Source organism: Aspergillus pseudotamarii (assembly GCF_009193445.1).
Source record: "Aspergillus pseudotamarii strain CBS 117625 unplaced genomic scaffold BDV38scaffold_54, whole genome shotgun sequence".
NCBI lineage: Eukaryota > Fungi > Ascomycota > Eurotiomycetes > Eurotiales > Aspergillaceae > Aspergillus > Aspergillus pseudotamarii.
In genome coordinates this window covers 155460-178636 of record NW_022475068.1, presented here as the reverse complement: position 1 = coordinate 178636, position 23177 = coordinate 155460, and the positions used below count along the sequence as shown (strand labels likewise).

At 46.9% G+C, this 23177-nt stretch overlaps 8 protein-coding genes across 8 annotated transcripts; 3 read left to right on the top strand and 5 right to left on the bottom strand.

The window, feature by feature from the left end:
- Positions 1-2571: 2571 nt before the first annotated feature.
- Positions 2572-3375, bottom strand: BDV38DRAFT_295365 (uncharacterized protein; the record flags this gene model as incomplete). The annotated part of the gene is made up of 3 exons (XM_032062691.1): positions 2572-2955; positions 3011-3049; positions 3232-3375. The coding sequence occupies 3 exons, from the start codon at positions 3373-3375 to the stop codon at positions 2572-2574; spliced, it is 567 nt and encodes a 188-aa protein (XP_031910486.1).
- A 1373-nt stretch (positions 3376-4748) lies between these two features.
- BDV38DRAFT_285888 (uncharacterized protein) lies at positions 4749-5066 on the bottom strand (the record flags this gene model as incomplete). The annotated part of the gene is made up of 1 exon (XM_032060571.1): positions 4749-5066. The coding sequence occupies one exon, from the start codon at positions 5064-5066 to the stop codon at positions 4749-4751; it is 318 nt and encodes a 105-aa protein (XP_031910485.1).
- A 3171-nt stretch (positions 5067-8237) lies between these two features.
- BDV38DRAFT_162923 (Sac domain-containing protein) lies at positions 8238-11440 on the top strand. The gene has a single exon (XM_032051813.1). The coding sequence runs from the start codon at positions 8345-8347 to the stop codon at positions 11363-11365; it is 3021 nt and encodes a 1006-aa protein (XP_031910484.1). The 5' UTR covers positions 8238-8344; the 3' UTR covers positions 11366-11440.
- A 76-nt stretch (positions 11441-11516) lies between these two features.
- Positions 11517-15338, bottom strand: BDV38DRAFT_273596 (uncharacterized protein; the record flags this gene model as incomplete). The annotated part of the gene is made up of 8 exons (XM_032057700.1): positions 11517-12590; positions 12647-13104; positions 13159-13318; positions 13379-13414; positions 14011-14576; positions 14634-14781; positions 14839-15152; positions 15206-15338. 8 exons carry the CDS (start codon positions 15336-15338, stop codon positions 11517-11519), a joined length of 2889 nt encoding a protein of 962 aa, XP_031910483.1.
- Positions 15339-15731: 393 nt separating this feature from the next.
- Positions 15732-16858, top strand: BDV38DRAFT_255446 (caleosin family protein). Its single transcript, XM_032055412.1, has 5 exons — positions 15732-15948; positions 16012-16236; positions 16302-16463; positions 16534-16626; positions 16690-16858. The coding sequence occupies exons 1-5, from the start codon at positions 15763-15765 to the stop codon at positions 16798-16800; spliced, it is 777 nt and encodes a 258-aa protein (XP_031910482.1). The 5' UTR covers positions 15732-15762; the 3' UTR covers positions 16801-16858.
- Positions 16859-16912: 54 nt separating this feature from the next.
- BDV38DRAFT_162898 (hemerythrin HHE cation binding domain-containing protein) lies at positions 16913-17984 on the bottom strand. The gene is made up of 2 exons (XM_032051812.1): positions 17618-17984; positions 16913-17565 (listed from the first exon to the last, which is right to left on the bottom strand). Exons 1-2 carry the CDS (start codon positions 17849-17851, stop codon positions 17221-17223), a joined length of 579 nt encoding a protein of 192 aa, XP_031910481.1. The 5' UTR covers positions 17852-17984; the 3' UTR covers positions 16913-17220.
- Positions 17985-19473: 1489 nt separating this feature from the next.
- On the top strand, positions 19474-21495 carry BDV38DRAFT_255444 (trehalose-6-phosphate synthase). Its single transcript, XM_032055411.1, has 5 exons — positions 19474-19882; positions 19937-20306; positions 20372-20742; positions 20790-21132; positions 21195-21495. The coding sequence occupies exons 1-5, from the start codon at positions 19591-19593 to the stop codon at positions 21247-21249; spliced, it is 1431 nt and encodes a 476-aa protein (XP_031910480.1). The 5' UTR covers positions 19474-19590; the 3' UTR covers positions 21250-21495.
- A 190-nt stretch (positions 21496-21685) lies between these two features.
- Positions 21686-22884, bottom strand: BDV38DRAFT_285881 (PP2C family serine/threonine-protein phosphatase; the record flags this gene model as incomplete). The annotated part of the gene is made up of 5 exons (XM_032060570.1): positions 21686-22062; positions 22138-22240; positions 22305-22599; positions 22661-22770; positions 22822-22884. 5 exons carry the CDS (start codon positions 22882-22884, stop codon positions 21686-21688), a joined length of 948 nt encoding a protein of 315 aa, XP_031910479.1.
- Positions 22885-23177: the final 293 nt, after the last annotated feature.

The window sequence follows — 23177 nt, the reverse complement described above, 5'->3', positions numbered from 1 at the left end:
GGGTTGGCGGGTGTTGGGAGCCAAGGGGGCAATATACATTTGGCTTGAGCACCCCTTGTCGCAAACTATAGGCCTCTAGTATTTGAACCAGCCTTGTTTTGACTCACTGTAATATCTACCATCGATTAGTGTTTGATCTAGATCTACAGCATTTTCAGGATATAAATAATAATGTGTGTATGTGATGTGAACCCCTCATCTCCATACCATCTTTAGTCTTTTCGACTTTTAGGCATTGGATATGGGGAGCGAAAGGTGCTAGTATGTGCCATCCCCTGGATTATACAAGAGATACAAAGATCCAGCCACGTCCATATCAATCACATACAATACTCCTTACGTACGCGTAGAATCAATCCCAGTTAAGGTGCTAAGCAATACCTTCCAGACGGTACCTGTCAATCGTGCCCCTCCTATGCAATCAATTTCTCGGAGATCGGGATGTAGTCAAGTGTAGAAGGGAATTCGATAGTAACGTCGAAGTCTTCATGGATAATGATCTCTGTAACTCTGCCCATATCTAGTTCTCTTAGTATGTGTTGAAACCAACCGAGGTGTTTGGGTTGAGCAAGGCTTCTGTAGTCCTTTTCGAAGCGGTTGCTGCGGCATCTGCAGTTTCAACAGACGAAGTTACAATTCACTAAGTAACAGCAATTGATATAATCGAAATGTTCTTCACATTCGTGAGGTTGAAGTGCGCCAGGGAGTCTATTGTGTCGCGGCGGTTGTCGAGGTTGGCATAGAACAGCGCCTTTCTGTCATGAAAAAGCTCACTGGATCTATTACTGATTCGTGCTAGTAGTCAAGGTCAAGATCCTGGACGGTAATCAATTCACTTTTCTTTTCTGGCTGAACTGCCCTGACTTAATGACAGTATAGTAGCTGTTATCTATGAAGTTGCTGCTATACCTTTGGATCAAATCACCGACTAAATCTGATGGAAGGTGCCATCCTGTATACTCGCATCTGCACTGCGGGAATACGACATGGTTCTAACAATCGACAAGTCGCACTTGATCCATATCGGAAAGAGGTTTGGAGAAGAGGCAACTAGATGGGAGACTTTACACTCAGTCAATAAAATAGTTAGGTAATTTGGGGGTTAACAAAAAGCTTCCAATTCATATTTCTTTTCATGCCTATTTCCATCAGGATATATTTATGTGTTAGACTAAACCCGGCGGGCCATTATCGATCGTTCAAGTTGTCTGTCTCATACAGTGTACCGTAGTAAATCCTCCTCGACTACATTAGACTGGTATGCTGTATCTGACGGTACATTGACTTTGCTATGCTCTTCCTGCCGTGCCTAGTAGACATATATGATATGCCCTGGACCACGGCCGCCGATCTTCACAAATTCAGTGCGGAAAAGGAATCCGGAAGGAGTACAGCACGGACCTCTTCATCTGCATGCATTGATGAGCTGGCAGCAGCTGTGGGCCACGATCTTTTCACTCATCACATCCATCAATCGGTTGGTTGTCGAGCGACAGGTTTGACAGACCTTTGGCAGTGATTCTTCGACTTGGTGTGTGGGCATTGATGGAGATAATTGATCGATCATCGATCCTCGGTGGGTCTTTATCTTCTCCATCTTCCCCGTCAGATCGTCATATCTTAAGACCTACGGAATATTAATTGATTTAATTGAACTCGGTAGTATCAATGATATGCCGGTATTTGTTTAAAGCTCACTGGAAGGCTGGACTCAATAATATTTCGTGTATTTCAATACATGATTCACGTAATACCGATTGGCTTTCTGTATTAAAGATTATTGGCCTGAGATGAAGGCTTCGGCATCAGCAGCCATGCTAGGACCGTAAATCCTTTTTCTGCCCCCCCAATATTGTTGCTCTTTTCTCCCATGAGCAGTTTGGGATTTTATTACTCTTTCTCATGCAGCTTTAGATTATTCGTTTCGACATAGAAAACAAGAACCAGCGTAGACTTTGGCTATACATGGCCCGGTGGTAGACTATGGTCTCCTAATGTGCTTCGACCAGACGGCACCGTCGAGCACGCTGTGAGATGCGATAACTCCAAGTCGTTGTTCTCCACTGAGGGAGAAGATTTCACCAAGGAGCGCTGATCACATTGGGTTGTCCGGGTGTCCTGAGTTGGTAGAGTGCTGATCCCCTGTGAGAAACTAATACTTTCCCACACCTTGAAGACGCGTCGACGGACGGGAGTTGGCATGTCATTGTTGGCATTGTCTTCGGCACCCGACCGTCCCTCTGACCAACAGGGACAGTTGAATTTACGACAGATTATCCGGAACACGGGGGTTATGGTGGGCAGACATGCGCAGAGTATGCCCACCGCACATTCAATCACTGACCATATCGTCGACGGCCCGATGGTTCCTAATCCGCCGGTCTGATTAGAAGAGGAATGAACTTCCCGTGGACAGCTAGGCACGATAACTTGATAATGTACATACCAGGGACATTGTGTGGCGTAAACTGGAACAGAAGTGTAAATCGGTAAATGCTCACCCCAACCACGCTAACCATGAGGAGGAATCAGCACTAGTCTCTCAGGTTGTCAATAGGATTTTACGACCACTCACAAAATACCCAACATGAAGACACCAATGAGGGACAGACGGTAGAGGACGCTCTTGTGTAATTGCCAACACGATCGAATGGGAAGCGATAGAATGGCAATATCGGTGAGAATATTGGGTAGCGCGACGCAGTAAAAACCAAGTTGGAGATTGATGCAGTGACCAGGTATATCGATATCCCACGCCTTGGCCACCGGCGTGCATTGGAAAATGGCAGTGGGCACGAAAGCAGTGGCCCAGAGCGTGACCACCGCACCACAGATCATTGCGCCCACGCGGAAGAGACGAGAGATGTTGGTGAAAATACGGCGGTACATCATTAAGATTGAAAGCTTGATAGTTAGGAGGTTGATCACGTAAATGATCTCAAAGACGTAGAGCAGCTACACCAACATAAATTATTCTCTGCCCCAGCGTAATGTCATCATGACTACTTACTTTGGCCACCATCAGCGACCTTTCGGCGGGGAGATCCACCTTATTGTGTCCCAATCCATAATGAATCACTAACGTGGCTCGTTAGCACCGATCTCGAAAGAGATCTGCCAGGGGGCCCACCTTACTTCCCAGAGCAATGCCGGAAATTGTGAAGAGCAAAGCCTATACACACAAAGACCCCGTTAGGATTGTCGTTAGCCAGTCACCGACAGCAGACCTACCAAGCTTACAACGATGAGATAGTCATCGGCACCTATAACCACTTTGCGGATGCGTCGAGCGACGAACCGAAGCACAATGCTGACGAGGGCAAGCACATTGACGGCGATGACGTTGTCCCGCAGCCAGCTCGGTTGAGAGTTCATGGCTGTTTAATCCCAGGGACCACCCATCGCAGTCAGGGTGGCTGAGGGATAATCAAGTGATCTTAAATACACTCCAACCAAGTGAACTTGAGAGAAGGCTATGCAGTAAGCGAGGAGACATGTCTAGCCACATACCAGGGTTATACCCAAGAGGGAAATTCAAGACGCGGAAAAAGGAGAAGACAGTATGATGAGTCTCAAAAAAACAAACCCATTATAGCCGGTGGTCCGTGCGCATTCCCGCCCAGCTGGGAATCTTGAGCTGAAGGTTATTATTGATTGGCCTTTCAGTATGTTCTCCAGCCCCCGCGGATGGAGACGAGCATTCACGATGTTCGCTATTTTCCGACCCTCGTACTTTTGTATACTGACTATTACTACTTGACGTTTACCGTGTGATTGCCCACATCATAAAACATGACAGGCGTGGCCAGAGAAGAGATCAGATCTGCTGCAGATCGTCCCCTGGTTGAGCCGACCAAATTGCTACTAGTAGTCTCAACCGCAGAGAAGGCAACTATTCAGCACACGATGCCTCATAGTCAATCATACTGGATATAGCTGGATTAGACTAGACGCCAAACTGCAAAAAATGCACGTACACTCGGATAGAAGCTAGACTTTGGACACGGTTCGATCTACCGAGTGAATTCTCGGGATTGAACAACCGGACCCACTATGCTTCCATAAAACTTGGTATCAAAAGTACGCTCCGGGACCAAGAGGAGACGAATCATGCACGAAGACGGGCCATCTCACTTAGGCTGTACGATGAGCACGGCCCACTGTTGCGTTGCCCGTAGAATTAATTACAGAGTAGTAATTCATCGGGCACTGATCGAGCCGCCAAGTCTTTCCTGTTTCTTCTCAAAATGAACAACCACCAAATACCTATTCATGGAATCGCCGCAGCTTATTATCCCGAGCTTACGATGTGGTTCTGCATCTGGAGGCCATACCTGGCAACGAGAAAGACTCCAAGTCCCCCAATAATGCTGATTATAGCGCCTATGATCACATCAGTACCCTCGCGTTCGTATAGGATACTAAAGCGCAACGAAGGATAATCTCACAGGTAGTAAATACCAACCCCACCCCTATAGCATCAATTAATGGCACCACGGCAGCGGTGCTCACTGGCAGCCAACCGATGTTCAGGGAGTGCTTCTGTGGGAGCCATTAGTCAGTAAAACCTATAGTCTACCAGCTATTTAAATAATAAGAAGCGGTATACGAAGTTCAAGCTTGTCCAAGTATTATTCTCACTTACGGATCGAATGTATCTGACAGTATTTCTTGTCCTGCCACCAGCAGGAACGTTCCTGTGATTCCAACAATGATCCTCATCGCGATGAACATACCCACATTGATGGCTAGAGCTGCGCCGGTAGAGAAACAGAAAAGGATGAGGATGGCCACCAGGTTGCATTCCGGCGCCCAATGAAACTCCGGATCGGCTGCCAGAGGAATAAAGCTATGCCCATGGCAATCTGGACACATGCATTGGCAATTTGGAGTGTTTCTACGGTGGTGGACAGCTCGGCTGCGATTTGCACAGTCGCCGGAAAGATGGAGCACAGGGCGGAAGAACTGGTAAAAACCACAAAGCAAGCATCGGTGAGAATCAAACATTTCCGCCAAGTGAGGAAGACGAACTGTGCTCCATCAGAGCCATGCTTTGGTTCCTGCATGTTCTGCCCTGGTCCTGTTGGATCTCGACAGATTGGTGAGGGCACAACAAATACGGCGTTCAGATCATGTGTTGTCGTTGAATTCGCCCCAGCGTATATTTGTCTCTCAAAACCCCTTGCATGTTTGGTTAAGCATTATGCACGGAATCAACTACCTAAGATATCAAGGAATAGATAGTGGGCAAGTACTCATCCTCCCATACAATTAGACTTAATAGGATTCACAATTATCTTAGTACAATGGTATAGTACGAGGCACAGCTTGTACTGGTTCATATATGTACATACTATATTACTACTTATTCAATACCGATATGTTCAAGTCGAACAAGTACAGCTCCACACCATCGGGACCCACTGGGAGGATCATCCGCAGAAGAAGTTAGTATAGCCGCGCTGGCATTTAATCTCAGTATTGTTTTTTACGCCTCTCAGTGACTCTCCCGAGTACGTACTCGCATCATCAACATGACTTCGGGCGATATTGAACGTCCCAAAGAGAAGCCAAGGGAAATTCAGGTCATATGGCCATGAAAAGTATAACCACACCCAGTAAAAATTCACCCCTTAATGTGCAGGCTATGTGCCATCCAGTGCCCTATCGGTCCTTATCCCCGGGGCAGAGCATTCAACTATTTGCTTGGATAGGAACGTTTACCGTGCCAGATGGTTCATCAACATTCCTGGCTGGCTTTGTGCCACTTATGTCGAGTGGTTACCGGCAGATCATAAATGAACTCAAGTTGTGGTAGAGTGATCTACTCAGTTCTGAATGCAATTTGTTGAGTTAGATACCTCCTGTTTCAGTTCTCCAACGGGCATGTCCATCACACATAGTGTTTGTAGATATCAACTACGAGGACTAGACACGTAGGAAAGAGCATAAGGTTCGTTATGAGAGCGACAGGCCCACGCCATCATAGCGTCTTATGTTTCGAAAGTATCCTACCCAGTCACCGTGAGTGACGAAGATCCGGACACGCGCCTCATCACTGTCACCGCGAAGGCTGCCAGTGATGATGCCTATGCGGGATTGCAGGTGGCAGAGACAATTGTTGGTTATATCTGGTGTCATTAGTCAAAAGGGTTGAGTATTTACCAATGAAATATATTAGTCCCGATTATTCCTGAGAGGAAGCACGAGGTCAGGTTATCACAAAATCTTTGACAAATCTCGAGCATACGTATCCTGAAATCCTTGATGAAATGAAAGGCATTGCAACTACTACGAACCACATGCTCTCAGATAAGAGTGGAAAATATGCCGATATTGAATGCTCTCCTCCTGGAAATGTTCTTAAGGCCGTCACGGCTGCAAAGGATGACGATGCATCCAACATGAACTATGTTCCTAGCATGAAAACTTGGATCTGATTTCCATTTCCACTTGACCTCGCCGTTTGAGTCAAGTATTTGTATCTCAGACCGATCTTAATGAACTCCTACCATGATGTTTGGTAAAGAGTTTGCACAATGTGCTGTCTGCTCCAGTAAAACAAACGATGCTTTTGTGCATTTTGAGATGCAAATATTATCATTCCGCTTTTGTACTTTTATCTCAGATAGCTCGGAAGAAGTATAATATGAATAAATAGATAAATACATACATTCATATATATATAAAACGGCAAGTATCACGCGGAATAGTGGCTCCTCAGACTCTAAAAGAGCGCCTAATGTTGACATTGTTCCCAGTGGGCGAAGAACGAAATGTAAGCTCCACTTAGGGAGGCGGTTGCCCGGCCACGGTTACTACAGATAGCAAAGCTCACACTACGCCGGTGAAGTTCGGCGGTAATTCGTGTTCTTCTCGGAATCAGGCGGACGGATGATGGAAAGCCAGGTCCACAGAGGACGACTAAGGAGGGCAAGCCGAGGGTATGACTATGAAGTGTCGAAAAAAATAATAGAACCGAGAGCAAATGATCGTTCCAAGTTCCCGAGTGTATTCTTCACAATATGTTTAGGGGTAGATTTCACGGTTACCTATATGTAAAGTAGAGATACATGATTATCGAGTTGAACGCGGCACAGCACGCGAGATAAAGAGGTTTATAGTCCCCCTCCAAATAGAACCAGCCTCTAATAACTAGTTGAATATAACCCAGAGTACTGTTTAAAAGCATACATTCAAGTGCACGTCTGGTTATACTTATTCTAGGAGTTAAGTTCCCCTCCTTGTCCAAGTGATTCTCCATCTATGGTATATGCGGTATGAATGAACCGATTGTGGGTGCACTTCTAGGACTGTTATTAGTGCCACAAACCGAACGCCCAGATAAACCAAAGTACCTCTGCGAGAAATCTTGAATTCAAGATATAAAATTTCTATGCTTGGGCATGTGAGGTGAAGGCGAACCCGTTTTTGGTAGCAATGTATTATGAACGATAAGTGGAGTGGTAGCGATTTACCGTGGCTGGACTGAGCGAGGATGAGACCAGTCTCGAATATAAAGACTTTATTTGCTGGTCTTCATCTCGAACCACGTGTACCTGTCATATTAGTTGTACTAAACACGCACGAATGGCGAAGTGCCCTAAGCCGAATCAGGGTTCTATCACATGAACCCTCCTCTCCCCAGGGAACCCAAAACGCTACAGCTGTGTTGCAACAGTCTGACAGAAGAACGAGCCCCACCCTGCAATTCTCCAGACATATAAAGAAAATGAGATCCATATTTTAGAAAAAAAAAATAGGTAATGAATGCTAATAGAAGATGAGCAAGCTAAGCAACGCTCAACTCTGAAATGAGGTGGTTTTATATATCACTGCTACATAACTCTCTGTTCTAGTGATCCTCTATTAGGTCACGGTGTACTGGGCATAGTTCACGACAGGGGCCAATCATCAGAGTTGACTCGAAATAGTCTAAAGTCGCTTCTCTGCCTAGTCTTGCTGAGATCAGAATGGGCAAGACATGCAACAAGACCTACATAGTTTTAGTATGAACAAGAGAAGGAAGTCGTATCCTCCAACGGTAGCGCCTGTTGCCGTAGCACTAGTATCGTTCCAGTACCATGAATTACACCTTCGTGTGACAACTAGGGCTTTATGACAGCGTTCCGTAGGTATTGTACGGTAAGAGACAACACATGACGTCCTTTATCTTATCTCGATCAACATCAACAACAAACTTGCAGCTTCCTTTTAACTCTTCTTTGTGACTCTCTTCGCCATCAAACCATGGTGACTGTTGACAATGATCTCATAGATCCTCTTATTAGAGCCTCATATCTTAGCAGCTGATGCCTAGTTCCCTCTTCCTCCGTCCACAGACATGGAGAGTCTTGAAGAAATCACCCGTCCCCGCGATCCCGCTGAAGGAACCGTCGATGACGGCTCTTCCAGGACCCCGTCAGTTGCTGATCAGAGCTTGGCAAACTCACTAGTGGGCTTGAATATAGGAAGCGCAGATGCATCGTTTAAATCTACAGCCAGCAATATAGTATCCGACGAGCAGATAGACCGGAAATTCACCGAGCAAGAAGACGCCTCGATACCCCCGACCAGAGTGCTCTCCCCTTACGCTCCAGTGCCGTACAACCCACCCTCTGCAGCTGCCATAAGTGATGATGGGGGCGAGGAGGACGAAGAGCCATGTATCGCAACATCTTTCGAGAGGGACTCTACTCCTACGTCCCTTCAAAAGCGTCGTTCGATGTTCTTCGATACCGGTGAGGAAGGCATCACCCGGATGCATAAATTTTCCCTGTACGAGACTGCTACGCGGTTTTATATGGTTGGCATGGACTTGTCGGACACCCGTTTCAAGATTTTGAAGATCGATCGAACTACCGAGACGGGAGATCTGAACGTCGCGGAGGATGATATTGTGTACAGCAAGAGAGAAATGAGTCAATTATTAGATGCTATTGACGACGGCAATAAGATATCGGGTGGTCTGAAGCTGAGGTGCAGTGCATGGGCTATGCTGGGATTTATTAAGTTCACCGGGACATATTATATGCTACTGGTGACTAAGAGGAGTCAAGTTGCTATGCTGGGTGGCCATTATGTCTACCAGGTCGATGGGACTGAGTTGATCTCTCTGACTAACTCCAGCGCCTCGAAACTCAAGCCGGATAAGAACGCGGAAGAGGCTAGATATATCGCCATTCTCAATAACCTTGACCTAACTCGGTCTTTCTATTTCAGCTATTCTTACGACATCACCCACACATTGCAGCGCAATATCTGCCGAGAGCGCAAAGCTCATCAAGATGGTTACCCGACGCCTCCTCAGCAGGCCTACAACACAATGTTCATATGGAATCATCACCTTCTCAGCCCTGCCATTGAGAATCTGAAGAACCCTTATGAGTGGTGTCTGCCGATCATTCATGGATATGTTGAACAAGCGAAGATGCCTGTGTACGGCCGCATGGTTTACATTACTATAATCGCTCGCCGGTCACGTTTTTTTGCGGGAGCACGCTTCCTGAAACGAGGTGCCAACGATCTGGGTTATGTCGCCAACGACGTGGAGACTGAGCAAATTGTGTCTGAAATGACAACCACCACATTCCACGCCGCTGGCCCCGACCTTTATGCAAACCCTCTTTACACTTCCTATGTTCAGCACCGGGGAAGCATTCCTCTCTACTGGACGCAGGAAAATTCCGGCGTATCTCCGAAGCCCGATATTGAACTAAACCTGGTCGACCCATTTTACTCCGCGGCAGCGCTGCATTTTGATAATTTGTTTGAGAGATATGGGGCCCCGATCTATGTCTTAAACCTAATAAAGTCCAGAGAGCGCACCCCACGAGAGTCAAAGCTTCTTAAGGAATACACCAATGCCATAAACTATCTCAACCAATTTTTGCCGGAAGACAAAAAGCTTATTTACAAACCCTGGGATATGAGTCGAGCTGCAAAAAGCCGTGATCAGGACGTGATAGGAACACTTGAAGAAATTGCCGGCGAGATTATCCCCAAGACCGGGTTTTTCAAGAATGGACACGATGCAGAATCTGGCCTAAGGTTACAAAATGGTATTGCGAGGACGAACTGCATCGATTGCCTCGATCGCACCAATGCCGCCCAATTTGTGATTGGAAAACGAGCACTTGGCCACCAGCTGCATGCGCTTGGAATTATTGAAGGCACAACGGTGGAATATGACACCGATGCGGTCAATCTTTTTACCGACATGTGGCATGATCACGGTGATACCATTGCGATTCAATATGGAGGATCGCATCTAGTCAACACAATGGCCACTTACAGGAAGATCAATCAATGGAGCAGCCATTCACGAGACATGGTGGAGAGTTTCAAAAGGTACTATAATAACTCGTTCCTGGACGCTCAACGACAGGAGGCATACAATCTTTTCCTGGGCAACTATATCTTTTCGCAGGGTCAACCAATGCTGTGGGATCTATCAACCGACTATTACTTGCACCACGCTAGTCCAAGGTCCTGGTCAAATAAGCCACCACCCAATTATATCCGCTGGTATACACCGGACAATCTTAAGGAGAAAGAGATGCCACCACCACCATCCCGGCCCAAGGAGCCTTTGTCTCGGTACGATGATCATTGGCTCGAATACTACAGGCCATTGGCTGTCTCATCATTCTCGAAGATCTTCTCCTACAAGATGAATTCTACTCTTCGCTATCTCCCTTTTCGTCCGTCGTCGGGGGCGCTTTATGATCTCAGTCCGTTTGTGGCTCGAATCCCAAACGAGCAGGTCAATAGGGAACGCCAACAGCAGCAGCGGAGTGTCAAGATTCAAGAGCCAGATTTCGTCCGAGATCGTCCGGAAAGGACACGATTTGACACTGTTACTCCTACACCAAATTGGCATCTCTCTACCAATCAAGGGTCTGAGCTCATGAGAGACTCATCATTTGGGGCTTCACAGACAAACAATCACACTCAACGCTCCACACCTAGCAAAGCGCAAATCGCTCAGTGGACTTTGGGTCGATTGGTGAGTGACTCATTGAACCCATCTGTCACATCCGCGGAGGCCGAGGAGTATGAACGCTATATCAACCATCCCTTGAAGGTGCCTCTTGTTGTGACATCTAGGGATGATCTTATCGCCACTTCTGCCCGTGAACGAGAATCAAACTTGGATTTAATTGAGTATGTCAACAAATGCAACGTTGAAGACTCCGCTCTCAAGGCCAACGCGGACCAAAATATGGCAGATTACGCCGAGTTCCTCAATATATCGGACGAAGGACTCACGGTGTCAGCAGAGGACCATGAAATGAAGCGCTACAAGCGCTACCGACAATGGTTGAGAGGCAAGAGTCTTTTCAAGCAGCGAGTTGACATTTGAACTGCACATATTTTTCTGTGCCACGATTCATGATTGATATTTTAATGACGCGATACCCATACGCATCATGTCGGCATTAGCGTTTACAAGTCTTAGCTTAGCATGTTAGATATACCGATTCATGTTTTCTAACTATATGATCATGCATAAGTCATTCTATGAACAAAAGAGGCACCACCTGGGCTTCCCCAAAAAAGCTCCCATCATTGGCATCAATCTCCTCTAAGAGAAGACCACTTAAACTCTCATCCGCATCCACCAACTCTCGCAACTCCTTGTCCAGATTCTCCTTCGCCTGCCATTGACCCACCCCATCATCCACTTGAATAGAATTCTGCAAAGCGAACTTCAGCAAATAAACCACACCCCTCAATTCCTTCTTAAGCCTCTCCATAGCCACAGCCTCACTGTCACTGTCACTCTCACTCTCACCAGACAACCCACCCCTCTTAACCCGTTCCACAATCTCCCTCTCCTCCTCAACGACATGAAGCCAGCAGGCGCACGCCGCACCCAAAATCTCCCCCCTCCACCTCCACACCCGCGGATGCGCATTCAAAACTACCATCCTCACAACCTTCACCGCACCCAAAAGCATCGGCGGATAAGCGGGTCCAAACGGATTCGCCAGTGTATTATGCACCAGCGGAATAATATCCTGGAGGAACTTCGTCGTATGAATACCCAACTCGCCCAGGACAGTCACTATCTGCTCCAGTAGCAGCGTCGAGAGACGCGGATACGGGAATGATGCGAAGTCAGATGATAGCGAGGTCGTATCCGTTGAGCTGATGTGGTGGAATGATGGGATGAGGTTTTCTCGAAGGGTGGTTGTTAGGCGGGATATGTAGGTTTCGAGTTTGTTGTTTTGGGACAGGGGTTGGGATTGGGATTGCTGGGATGGAGAAGGGGAGGGAGTGTTTGTGTAGGTAGTTTTTTGGAGGGTGAGGAGTGCCGGGTAGGCCTCCTTCAGGAGGTTTATGGAGTCAGGCTCTGGGGTTATGGTGGGGAGGGAGAGGAGGCAGGGTTTTATGGCGTCTTCGAAGACAGAGGTTAGGTTTGTGCGGTGGAGGATTGGGGATTTGGTTTCTTGGATGGGGGTTAGGAGGTATCTGAGGAGGGTGCAGCCTTTTGTTTTGATGGAGGTTGAGTCGTCGTCTATTAGGGCTAGGATTGAGGGGACTAGCAAAGGGAAATGGGTTTCGAGGTTGGTTTGGTTGGTGGGCTGGGGTGGTTGTTAGTGGTGTGATTATGAAGGGGAAGATGATGAGGGGTGCGTACTTTATATTGCTGGATTATCCAGGAGAGGACGGTTGTGGCGTAGATGTCTTGGATCTTCCATGGCTTGGTTTCTGGGTCTAGGATACTGGCGTCGAATCGGGGTAATGGGACGGGATGGAAGTTCTTGCGTCCAGCAGAGGTGATAGCTGGGTTTCTGGTCTTTGCGAAGAGGGGTCTGATTCTGTCCTTGAGAATCTTTTCGATCACGGACCAGAATGTGGTATTCGATTCTGTGTCGGAAGCAGTTGCCAGAGTAAGATTATCCAGTACGGTAGTGGCACATGTGGATGCTTCTTGCGTTGTCCATGGGTCTTCTGTGGATGAGAAGCTGGCTAATGCAATAACAACGTCTGCCGCATTCTCGGCTTTGGATATTGGCAGTGATTCATTCAATGTGGCAATCACCGACAAGGCAATCCTCGACCTTAGTTGGTCTTCGAGAATAGCATCATTCTTCTCTGTGTTGATCGTTAGAACAGCTATTCATAAAATGAACCTGAATCTTAACTCACCATCCGATGGTTCTTCTAGCTGAGCATAGACTGGAGACGGGAGTGCAGCATCACTTGCCCAGGAATAAATATGATTTGCAGCATCCTCATCAGCACCGGATAAGTCTTTCGGACCCCAGGCTTTCAAAAAGCTATATACGACGAGGAGACTTTCGCATATCTAAGGCATCATTAGTATATGCTTATATTCAACATAATCCACGCTAGTATTTTTGCTTACATCCAGATTATTTGTATTCCCTTCTGATGACACATCCTGCCATAACAGATCTAATTCTTCCGGAAGTGTAATATTTACTACCTGCGCTGCTGGGAAAGTCGACGAAGTTGAATGTCGTTGTGATAGCGCCTCACGGCATGCCCGCCGAAGTTCTTCCATTGCCGTTAACTACTAGCTTATCACCCACACACAGTGAATCCTCCTAGTTGGGATGAAAAGGGAAAATGCGAAAAACAAGGAAATGCGAAAGATACTATATGTTAAATGAGCATTTGGTATTGATTTACATAATGAGTGTGATTTAGAAATCCCAGGCAGGCGGTATATAATGGCAGTAATTATTTACACGTGACCGGACTAAAGGTATACCGTAACTGTTGTTCTCTGGTGTCCAAACAGAATCACAGCATATCCTTTCCCCGTATTGCCGAAGATTGCTCAATGAACCAAGGGAATCAGTGGATAAAATCAAGGCTCATTGATTAAGCCCATATTAACTTTTTCAATACAACACGTTCAAGGTATTAAAAATTCGATTAACATCGTCACTTTTTGTTGCCAAGAACCCCCAAGGCGAAGATCGCTCCATGTGAGTCGTGGCTTCACCCTTTCTTAGCTGGCGCTCCGCGTACTGGTAGACCAGCAGCCTGATACAATGCATCAATACATTCCATCTGGCAAATGCTATCTTCTCCGGGGATCCAGTATGCAGGTGTTTTGCCTTTGACAGCATCGACGAACGCCTCCAGCTGCCATCGATAGGTACTCCAGTGCGAACTGCCACCTTTTCCGCCAGTGGTCGTAACATTGCCCCACAAAGGACCTCCTTTGTATTGCTTGTGGTACCGCGTAAGGCCCGTGGTCTTGTCAGTGACAGCGATGTAGTGATACAGATGTGGCATCATCGCATTGTAGAAGAAGATGATAGCCCTCTCAGTCTCCACTTCAATTGAAGGCAACTCCCAGAAACGTGGAACAACGCCAACAACCCATTGCCGTTCCATATCCGTGTAGATCTGGCTATGGACCTCAGTATCCTGGGGTCCGACAAAAGTCAGATAGGCGTACATGGCCGCGTCGACGCGCGGATCGTCGCTGGAGACGCGGGCAGTGGCTGAGTTGATGGCTTTAGGGTGCCGTGCGCGAAGAGCGTAACGAGTGAATGATAGGGCGTACGTCATGTCCATCGCGGAGCCACCTAAATGATGTCAGAGCAAGCAATGGTAGGGTAACAGCTAAAAGTTGAAGCTCTTACCACCTAGATCATATTGCCATCGGATATCTCCCTTCGGTATACCCGGACTCGCAGTCATCACAGCCTTCGTCCGCAGAATCCTGCCATGTTGGCCGGACTCTAGAATATGCCGCCATGCATGTGCTGCAGGGTGGAATTGCCAGTGGAACTATAAGTACGTCAGGCTACCCATCAGTTTCTAAATGAGATGTGAGCATAGACTTACAGCTTCTTCAAGTGTCAATCCTTTCTCTTTGGCTAGGCTCACTAAGCCCTTTGCTTCATCTGCATTTGATGTGAATGGCTTCTCGCAGAGCACATGCTTTCCAGCCTGAAGGGCCTTGGAAGTCCATTCATAATGTTGTCCATTGGGGGTAGACACATATACAATATCCACAGCAGGGTCATCCAAGAGTTCCTGGTAAGAGCCGTACGATTTGGTGAAGTTGTACTGTTTAGCTGCCTGGGCGGCAGTCGAAGCATCGCGAGACGCAATAGCGTATAAGATTACATCCGGATGTGTTTCCGCGGGGTGGATGGCTGGTCAATCGCCGTAAGCCATAATGATCTGCAGAAAGCTATGGGCTACATACCTGCAGCGGCATTGATCTGCGCTGATGATAGAATCCCTAGCTTCAGAGCTTCGGGGGATTTACGGGGCTTGGAGTGAAGAAATGAAGAGATATACTGGTGGATGAAGGTTGCGCCTTGGGCGACAAGAGCCATATTTGGAATCAATATTTTCGCAAGACACTGCTAAGTACTCAGGAATAGGTAGAGGATGTTTGCAAGATTATTATATCAGTTTATTGGCTCGATTTCGTTGGTTAGATGGACAGGATATTCCAGCAAAACAGGAGTTGATAGAGGATACTAGCTATTAATTGCATATTAGCAGCCTTATCAGCCCCCATCCTTGTACTCATGTTACTATCGTATGATGAGGAGCAAGTACCTCAAGATGACGTTGGGGAGGGCGAATCCCATGAATTCCATTGTGACGTCGAAGTTTGGTTAAGTATGATGTCACATCAATCATGTATTAAAGGTCACCATCTCCCGGAAACAGTAAATCAACAACACGCAAACTTCGGTCAAAATGCCCTCCAAAGTAAACATCGACACGTCCCTAAAGGATGAAAAAAGTGACATGTCCAACGGTGACATCCCTAGGATCACCGTCGTCGCCAAAGAAGCCCCGATTACCGTGAAACGGATTCCCGCGACTCACATCAACGAAGCCATAGACAATCCCGGTGTTGCGCGCGCAGATGTCGCAGTATCCATTGAGAAACCCCTCGGCGACCAAGAATGGGCCAGTAAGGTCAGAGAATACGTGGGTTTCCACCATGAGATCCAGCGACTTTACGTATAACTGACATACATACCTCATGGATAGACCCCTCTCCAACAACATGTGCTATTCTGGGACCGTGATGGCGATGGAATGATTTTCCCATGGGACACTTATATCGGATTCCGTGAATTGGGGTTCAATATCCTCTTCTCAATACTAGCAGTCTTGATCATCAATATCAACTTTTCATACCCGACTCGGCTCGCATATAGCTGGCTCCCGGACCCGTGGTTTCGGGTTTACGTACGGAGTGTGCACAAGGCAAAGGTAGGTCTTCTTTTCAGCTGTATAATAGTAGCCAGCAACATCACAAACTGACTGGTTGGCTCCAGCACGGCTCGGACAGCGGTACCTATGACCCCGAAGGCCGCTTCATCCCGCAGCTTTTCGAGAATCTGTTTGCGAAATGGGACTCGGACAATGATGGAGCGTTGACGCTACGTGAGCTGTTCCAACTGATGCATGGCCATCGCTGTGCTGCTGATCCGTTCGGGGTAAGTATTCATGCTCATTATTCTGTTGCTCTATTGAACACTATGTATGCTAATCGCAACTCCTGCGCAGTGGGGTGCGGCTTTCTTCGAATGGGGAACTACGTGGCTTCTCATACAGAAGGATGATAAAGTTTATAAAGAGGATTTGCGTGCTGTGTATGATGTAGGTGACCGTTCTTCATGACTATCATGAGCTTTTTGGATAAAGTGGACTAACCTGGGCTAGGGTTCCATATTCTGGAAAATTCGCGAGGCACGGAAGACCCGTCCAGGCTGGACGCAAGGATTTGGGCTTGGTGGAGATGGCTTTGTAGGAGGAGAAAAGATGTACTCGTAACGGGATGGTTGATGTATACAAGTTGGTTGCGAGGCGCTGGACTAGAGCAACATGTGTAAAGAAGAGGCCAATTTAAACGTGTACTATATGCAATACTGGGTCTGAAAATAAGATTTATCATGTCACTCTGCTTTTAAATGTACATGTAGTCAACATTTTATTAGCCGTAAATAATAGTGCTTTCCAGTAACGTGAATTGTGTCGTCGGCACCATACGTTATTTCGAAAGCCCTGTCACCAGGTAAGGAAAGAAACCATTTCTCATAATTCGCAATACATATTCAGACACACCAAACTCAACAAAACATTACATGATGACTATACATTAAGATGCCCGAATACATACACCGCTACCTAGAACCATACATCTCACCGGCCCCTAACGTTGCTTCATTACAATTTCATTGATGGACAAAAGATTTACTCGGTAGACGGGTTAGGCATGGTAGAGGTATCAGGCCACTTGCGGAAAAGATCCGCCAGGTGATCAATGGGGGCAGTAAGAAGGCCCACAGCCGTCTCATATGGTGGCTTGCTCGGTGCACTCGGGTGAGAACGAGAAGGCACAAACATCTTGGTTCGACCAAAGGACTTGGAAAGCTTTTCGCTGTCTTCTGGGGACAGGGCCTCCTCTAAAGCTGGTAGATCGGTAGTTTCCTCTTCTTTGATATGCGGCGCGAGATCTTTCATCAGAGCCTCGACAGTTGGGATGAAGTCCGCATCTGACGCCTTAAGATTCTGGAACTTCTTCAATTGTTCCTTGACCTGTCCTATGGTAAGATTTGTTGTCTTGGTAGGATTATGCAATATCACTCACGCTCTGGTGTTCCCTACGATCCTTCTCTGCCAGAGCTTTACCATTGGCGACATGTTTCTCCATTGCCGGATAGATCACAAGCTCTTCTCCGATGGAATGACGAGCTAGTTCCCAGGTGAACAGGTTCTGGTACCTCGTCTGCTCGTCCTGGTCAGTCGATTGAGTGATACGATCATAGTATTGTTCGAGTTCACGGTGATCCTCCTTGATCGCATCGCTAACACGTGGTGTCATGATGATTATTGATCGCTAAATTGTATGGCACTGAATCTAAAGTACGACTGAATTGATATGATTGCCAGTAGCCGTCGTATGAAATAACCATCGTTCCAGAGCAGGTCTTCAGACCCTTATATCTTGCCCGCCCGTCAGCAATCCCACGGTCCGACACACGCCTCATATTGAGATGTCATGGCGACGTTACAAATATAACACAGCTCATTGGGCCCTTCGACTTCTACCCCAGAAGCCACCATTACCGATGTATGAGCCGTTTCCTCGTCATTCTCTGCTTAGATCACACAGCTTGCTCCAGATCCTAATATAGCTGCAGAATTCGAGGTTCACGAGAACCGCCGCGTCCAATAACAAGTGTTTGTTTGTCATACAACCTCTATGGGCTCAGTAACCAGTCGTTTTGCCTCGATTTTCAATCGACAGCCTTGTGATGAATGGATCCTCTGAAGGAGGACTGTTTGTCCTAGATTTAGGGTTTGATACTAACCTGGTGAAGAACCCTGGAACCTTGCCGGAACAATGACCGACAAGTGATATAAGAGGAACATGTGATGTTGAGTGCCGCTTTACATCACGAATAGGTCATCCCGCTTAGCTTTATTCAGGGCAAGCCTAAGGAACCACTTAGACCTATATCGAGATAAAAGCCACCCCAATCGCAGGAAGATTTCACGCACACCAAAGCAACTGGTCATAGTGAAGAATCGAGACTAGTGCTCCAGGGTCATCAACGGGGCAGATGCTACATTTAGTGCGACGTATGCAGAAATTGAAGAAATTATTTACTGTGGACCAGGGGGACATTCGTGCGTGTTAGAGTAGACAAATGAAACACGAGAGGCTGCAAAGATCAGATATTTCAATGATATAAAAGACAGAAACTTGGATATGTGCGTAACAATATACCAGAGCCTTTTCTCACGAAAGTGAAACTGTACGTGTGCGCATCAGCATCTTGGATACTAGGGTCGTACTCGGACCAGCCTGTACCCAGCAGCTGACACCGTATACTGGATCTAGTAAGGCTACATGAAAATAATTTATAAGTTTTTCACTCACGGCTTGTTCCACGGACGCAGCAATTGATGAACTAATCAAAAGTCCTGGATACCAATTCCCCCTTTCGCGGCGTCCATTTCAAAATAGCTTTCCACGTTACTGTACATCCCGATAGAACTCTATTTGGCTTGAATTCTTCACATTTACCTCCAGTGGAGTATCATTACTACCACATGAGTACAAGATAGCTTATGCCATTGGCTTATGCCTTCTTGAACCTGTAAGGCAGTCGGATATCTTCCGTTCTACTACATTCTGGCGGCATCTACTCCCGCCACTCGGATCTCTTATGATTTGCTGGGCAAGTGTCCCATATAGGGCTACCCTCATATAGCACAGAACCAGCGCCACATTCTAACTATTGGCAGAATGAAGCCTGGTCCTACTCTATAGACAAGCAGATCGTGGGCAGTAGCCAAGAATTACCTTATCTTGGCTCTGCAGTGTTACCATTATCATCATGACGTCATCTGTATACGTACACTTCAATTCACCACCAAAGAAGCTTCACACCCTGACTCAGGGATATCATAATGATCCTCTTAAAGTAGTGTTATTTCAGGCATAGTGCTCTTGCGTAGAGAATACCAAAGACGTTGACCTGAGCTTTAGCGACTAGACGCATTTCAGACAAAACAGCATTAGCTTACCCTTGAAGACTCTACCATTCAACAAACATGGCGACAAATAATGAGAAGAAGCGCGGTTTGATTATCGTCTCAAACCGTCTTCCACTATCAGTCAAGGAGGAAAATGGTACATACAAGTCCAGCTTATCTAGCGGTGGTCTTGTAACAGCCCTATCGGGTCTGACAAAGTCAACGAACTTCCGCTGGTTCGGCTGGCCTGGCAAGGCTATCGAGGACCCAGACGAGCAGAAGAAGGTCTCGGACGCTCTGGCAGAGAATAATGCGGTAGGGATTTTCCTGGGCGAGCAGTTGGCGCAAGATCACTACAACAAGTTCTCGAGTATGCAACCTCTCCTCCATATCTATTATCTACCGACAGATTAACCATCAATAGACTCGGTCCTCTGGCCCATTCTCCACTACCAATCTGGAGTTGCCTTCAATGAGGATGCATGGGAGTCATACCAGCGTGTGAATGAGATCTTTGCTGATACGGTCGCCAAAGAAGCCACTACCGGGGATCTTATCTGGGTCCATGATTACCATCTATTACTCTTGCCTTCTCTGTTGCGTGAGCGATTGAAGAAGCAAGGCAAGAATTGCCCCATTGGATTTACATTGCATACACCGTTTCCGGCGGAAGACTTTTGGAGGGCGATTCCTGTCCAGAAGGACTTACTTAAGGGCTTGCTTGCTTGCGACGTGATTGGGTTCCACACGGATGAGTATAGACGGAACTTTACTGAAAGCTGTGAACGCTGCTTGTAAGTCGGGATTGTCTTGGTTCAGTTGGAATCTTCTGATGGTGCGTGTATTAATCATGTTACAGGGGCGCCAAAGAGAAAGAAGGCCAGCTCGAATATGAAGGACACACAGCCTGTGTTGGCACGTTTGTGGTCGGGATCGACCCGCAGAAGTTCAACGACTCCATGCAAGATGCAGACGTTCAGAAACGTATCAAAGAGCTGGAAAGGCGGTATGAGGGTAAAACCGTCATTATTGGTGTGGATCGGTTGGATTATACCAAGGGTCTCGTTCAGAAGCTCGAGGGGTGGGACCATTTCCTCAAGACCTATCCTGAGTTGGAGGGCAAGGTCACCTTGATTCAAGTGGCTATACCCAGTCGTGAGGACGTGAAGGAATATCAAGAGCTTGAAAAGGAAATTTCCACGCTTGTGGGTAAGATAAACGGTGAACATGGTATGTATCCCACCCCTCGCTCCCGGTCTTTGTGCTAATACCGTTAGCTACACCTGATGGCACACCACTCATTTACATGCACCGGTCTGTTTCTTTCACTGAATTGACAGCCTTGTACTGCATTTCCGATGTCTGTCTTCTCACCTCCCGAAGGGACGGTATGAACCTCGTTGCATCCGAATATGTGGCTTGTCAAGAGAATAAGCATGGAGTCCTTGTGCTCTCGGAACTTGCAGGGGCTGCCTCCTTCATGTCTGGTGGTAGTGTTACCTTCCACCCATCTAGCGTTCAGGAGCTATCAGATGCAGTTCACCAAGCAATAAGCATGGACGACAAGGAGAGAACGGACCGATATGAGAGTCTACGAGAATTTATCACCACCCACACAAGGCAAGTTGCCAATTTCATCCCTTTCGTACTTGTTCTCAGCTAACCCATACTGCTGTGAATAGTGCTAAGTGGGGAGAAGCTTTCATTGAAGCTCTTTCTCGTCATACCCAGGAGTAACAACTCTCATTTGCTGTCTTTCTTCCTCTTTCGTTTAACTTTAAACTTGTTCATGGGTCTTTTCGTACACTGGCTTTAAGCCTTCCTGTTTCATTGAAGCAATGTTTTGTTTATCTGAGCCTGGCGAGACTGGCGAAGTATCATGATGTAACCAAGACTAAACTAGTTTAGTTCTATTGCAAGACTTTCTTTCATTTTCTCCTTTTGTTTCTCTTAGTTGTCACGCAGGTGTGATCACAGTTCAAGACATAATAGTATAAGCATTTATTTACATGGCAGAGATTTTATTGAAGTAGCACTGTTTCATATACGCTGTCTACGCTGTCCCGCCTTCCGCGTCTAATCTCTAATCCATTCTTCGGTCTAAAGATCTATAAAATCCAAGGGCGTATTTACATGACCGGCCGCATACATATCGAGAACCGTAGGCCACAACTCAAGACGTCCCACCAATAAAAATAGCAATGCAAGTAGCATTATCACTACCCGGCACGTCTGCAGCCTCGTCCACAATATACTTCGCGGACTCTGTCGCATTCAACCCAGACCGGTAACATGTTAATAACCCGTGTACGATGATCTCATCGTCAAGCCCGTTAGTCACGCCGTCCGAGGTCAAGATTAGAACATGCTGGCCCCCATCATTCAGATCGACGCGTGTCAGATACGGCTCATTCGATAAAAGATTCTGTTGGTCCGTCGAAGCCGTGACATCAGCCCGGATCTGTGCCGCATTGAGCGGTCCCGTCCCCGAGTTAATGAGGGGATCCTTATACTGGAGATCACCCAGTGCCCGGGACATGTTCAGGGCGCCTATATCACCCATGTCAGTGGTCTTGTAGAGAATTATGAACGCATAACCTAGTCGTCGTAGACAGTAACACTGACCTAGCCTTTCCGTCCCACTATCAGTGTTGACCATACCCCCGGCATCCATGATTCGATTCTTTTCGTCAGAATCGCCCGGTTTATGTGACTTCGTTATCCGACGCTGTATTGCAATTAGGCCTCGTCTCGTCGAACATCTCAATCCACGCAGAAGACATATGACGTACGATATTAGTAGCCCCCTCACTTGAACTAGTATAGTCCGCCATTAGAATATGCGAATCGCCCAGGTTCCCAATGACCAGAAAGCCCTGGGTCAAATTGACCAAAGCCAAAGAAGCAGTCGACCCCGCTGTCGCGAATTGCTCCTCGCCATCGCGGAATTCGTTTAGTAACTCCGCTTCCTCTTTTTTAATCGCTTCTTGGATAGCCTCTTCATACAGACCAGATCCAAGTTCCGGGCTTTCTTGTAAGAAGCGCTGTATGTTTTCGTTGGCGTGTTTGGATACTTTACTGGAGCCACTGTGTTTATCATGATCTCGGTTAGTTGGTTCATATCTACGTCGACGGGGACGATACGTACTGTCCGTCGTAAACCGCGAAGAAAGCTATCTTGTCGCCCGATTTCGTTGAGAAGTTCTCTGGGAGGAGGAATGTATACTGGTCTTGTTGGGTAGGTCGGGACCCTATCGTCTATTGGGATGTGAGTGCTATATTCTTTTAGGAATGAAAGGAAACACTCACACTTGCTGCCCCTGCACCCTCGATCGTTATTGTGGTTAGGAATGTATTAGTCGTAGTGCTCATTTTGAAGGGCGGGTGAGTGTTTCTTCAGAAGAGGTGTTTTTGTCAGATGTCTATGTCTATATTCACTGGTCTTCTGACGTTGCTATCAGGGGATATTCATGGATTGACTTTTATGTATGTTGACGCCGAATAGTTGGATTCATGTGGATTTAATCTTACGTCAATGGGCAGCCACGGCTGCTTGATGACGCTATTTATTCTGCTTGGTCTCCACTCCACTTTTGCTTTCTTGGGGACCCCTGTTACTGAATTGGGCACCAGGGACAAGATATCCCCGCCTGGCTTATTAGTGA